This window comes from Colletotrichum fructicola, assembly GCF_000319635.2.
Source record: "Colletotrichum fructicola Nara gc5 chromosome Unknown KSG_Nara_v1_contig11, whole genome shotgun sequence".
Classification (NCBI taxonomy): domain Eukaryota; kingdom Fungi; phylum Ascomycota; class Sordariomycetes; order Glomerellales; family Glomerellaceae; genus Colletotrichum; species Colletotrichum fructicola.
In genome coordinates this window covers 1,797,571-1,800,408 of record NW_027094061.1, presented here as the reverse complement: position 1 = coordinate 1,800,408, position 2,838 = coordinate 1,797,571, and the positions used below count along the sequence as shown (strand labels likewise).

Below are 2,838 nucleotides of genomic sequence, written 5' to 3'. Positions count from 1 at the left end.
TGTTGGGTGATCACTTGGTTGCATGAGTGAGCGCGCTCAGCTGGTATACCCACTGATCGCCGCTCACTACTGCGCCCCACTGATCATTCTTCTTATCTTATTATCACGTGACCAGTATTATAGTTCTTCCATCCCGAGATTTCCCTTATCCAGGTTGTCCCCGTGATCCTGCATGCAAAGGTCGCGTCTTAACCGCCCTGCTCCTGGTGGGGCGTTCTTCGTTGGTTATGCCTTACATACGGGGCGTAACACCCCGCTGGACGTATCATTTCGCCGCCAAGCTGACAGCTGCCGTGATGCTCAGGCAGCTGCAGCCACCCATTCGTCACATAGCGGCGCAGATAAGCGCCGATGCACGCGAACCGCTATTTCTCTTCCGAAGGCGTGGCTGCCAAATGGCAGAGCTCTATGCTTTGGGACAGTGAACGCCGCCTGCTCATTGTCTACAATCTCGACTTCCAGTTCGCTGAGGACTAGAAACGCCGTGACCAGGATCGTGCTCTTGGCCAGAAGCTCGCCCGGACACTTTCCTGCCCCACCCCCAAACGGGAACCAGTGGTTTTGGATGCCGGCGCTGACCAACCTAGCTTTCGCATCGTCGTCAGCCGTTTTGGGTGCCGTCTTCTCTTTTGCGGGTTCGTGGTCATGGCGGCGGATCGGTCCACTCATAGGATCGTCCTCGTAAGCAAGGAACCGTTCCGCCCAGAAAGCGTCGACGGGGTGTTCTGGCACCCCTTCCACCGTCGCCCCAGTGTTCCAAAACGACTCATCCAAGCCTCCAAGCCAGCTTGACGACATCACGGGCACCTCGGGCAGAAGCACCCGTCCGTCTCGGAGCTGTACTCCGTGGAGCGACGACTTACGCCCCACTGTTCCGGCCACGTGCAGCCGGAGAACTTCACGATACACGGAATTGAGAAGTGGGGCCTTTATAAGCAAGCCCACATCGAGCTGTGGCTGTTTACCGGGCAGTATGCCCAACTCACTACGGATGCGGCTAGTGAGGCTGGCGTCGCGAAGAATGTGTAAGACCATCCAGATGGCCGCCGGTACCGTGTTGGCAGTTCCTCTAGAAGACAATGTGGAGTCAGCAAATAGCTCAATCAATTAGCGGAAAGACGACGTTACACAAACAGGTAGCCTAGCATGACGCTCGCGATTCCAGCTTCCGAGAAGCCCAGCGCCTCATGCCGTCTAACCATATCCCGCACGTATGGCGTCCCGTAGGATGTATCCTCTGTTGTGCTGGGGAAAGATGAAGCAGGCGAGCCCTGCGCACCTCGCCAGTTGATGAAGTTGCGTATCATCCTGTCCCGCGTTGCGTAGTGAGAACGAAAGAGCAGCTGTGGCGACTGGCGTGATATGACAGGAAAGGCGTCATAGAACGCCCAAAAATCGGCGCATAGCGAAGGGCAAGCTTCGAACATCTGGTTGCCGTACAGCGCCTCGACCTCCGCACGGAAGATAGTATCCCGTAGGAAGTTGTATAGGTCCGGTATGTGTATTGACTCGTGACGATTTGTATCTCGTGGCCAGACAGACTGTCGGAAGATGTCGGCGTACTGGTGCATCGTTTGTCTTAGGTTGTGGCCGCTGAGGTACTTGGCAAAGTCCTTCCGCTGGTGCTCCATTATACGCCTGGACGGATCTGAATGGTGCGTGTGATATCTAGTGTCGATTCTGGTTTGTTCAAAGTGCGAGATTCCTATGTGGTCGAAGACGGCCGCATCCTCATCGGGCAGTCCGAAAAATATCTGGAGGGAGTCTAAAAGGCTGGGCGCAGGCAGCAGGTTATCATCAGATTTCCTGAATATTGCTTGGATGTTCTCTCCCGGCAAGACATAATACATCGGGAGGATAGATGATAGAGTGATGATTTTGCCCTGAAACTGACGTCTGCGCCCGGTTAGCAGACCCCTCCATCACGGCTGGGTGGGTGGTATATGCATACTGCAGGCTTCTCAAAAATGACTCTGTGTTGAAAACAATAGCCGCGAGATGACTGATTCCTGGTATCAGGTAAGGCGGCTTCACGGGCTGGGGTGGCAGAGGAGCTCGGAACGAAGCCCGGCGAAGCGTCAGCAGGTACGCAGAGATGACTAAAAGGAAGCAGACGAAGGCCACTGCTAAGATTTCCATGTTCGATAGACGCGGCGAGCCAGAGTCGTATGAGGAGAAGGAGAACCGCAGCGCAGTTGTCCTAATGTGAGATAGGATACAGCAGGTAGAATGATGTGTAGTCATTTCAAGCGTGTGTCAATCTGAGCACTAACCATTTCCTTGCTTGTTTTAAGGCTCGACGGGTCCTTACGTTGCAACATTTCAAAACACGATCAGGTGGTGAGCGTGGACTAGGATTTCCTAGTAACACACATAACGTCATAAATCCACCTAACTATTTAGTTCGGTACCTAGATAAGCGTTGGTTAGGTACCGTGTTTTGCTGCCTGACGCTCATTTGAATATTAAAAAATGCGTTGTTATATCTAGATATAACAGCTAGACATTTTCACTTAGCTTACGCAACATAACTAAACCCCACAAACTTGTCCTTTGGGCGCTAGATCGTCTTGGGAAATGCCGCCGCCATGTCCACACAGATTACGGCTGCAACACGCGTACGATAGTGGAACTTCAGTACAGCCACTCCACATCACATTCACGGCCTCAGCTAGGTTCTCCCCCTGGTTGACCACTTGGTGGTATGTCCCCGGAAGAGTGACCACTAGTTCTCCTTCCCGGCAAGTCGTTTCCGTAAACTTAATACCCCACTCGCGGAGAACCTCATTCGTGAAGAGTGCATTAGTGTGACGTACGAATTGTGAACATTCCGACCTC

The 2,838-nt window shown here is 53.1% G+C and overlaps 1 protein-coding gene across 1 annotated transcript; it reads right to left on the bottom strand.

Moving 5' to 3' along the window:
* Positions 1 to 300: 300 nt before the first annotated feature.
* CYP93G1-0 (Cytochrome P450 93G1) lies at positions 301 to 2,139 on the bottom strand (the record flags this gene model as incomplete). Its single annotated transcript, XM_032028201.1, has 3 exons — positions 301 to 1,069; positions 1,129 to 1,896; positions 1,952 to 2,139. The coding sequence occupies 3 exons, from the start codon at positions 2,137 to 2,139 to the stop codon at positions 301 to 303; spliced, it is 1,725 nt and encodes a 574-aa protein (XP_031875500.1).
* Between the last annotated feature and the right edge of the window lie 699 nt (positions 2,140 to 2,838).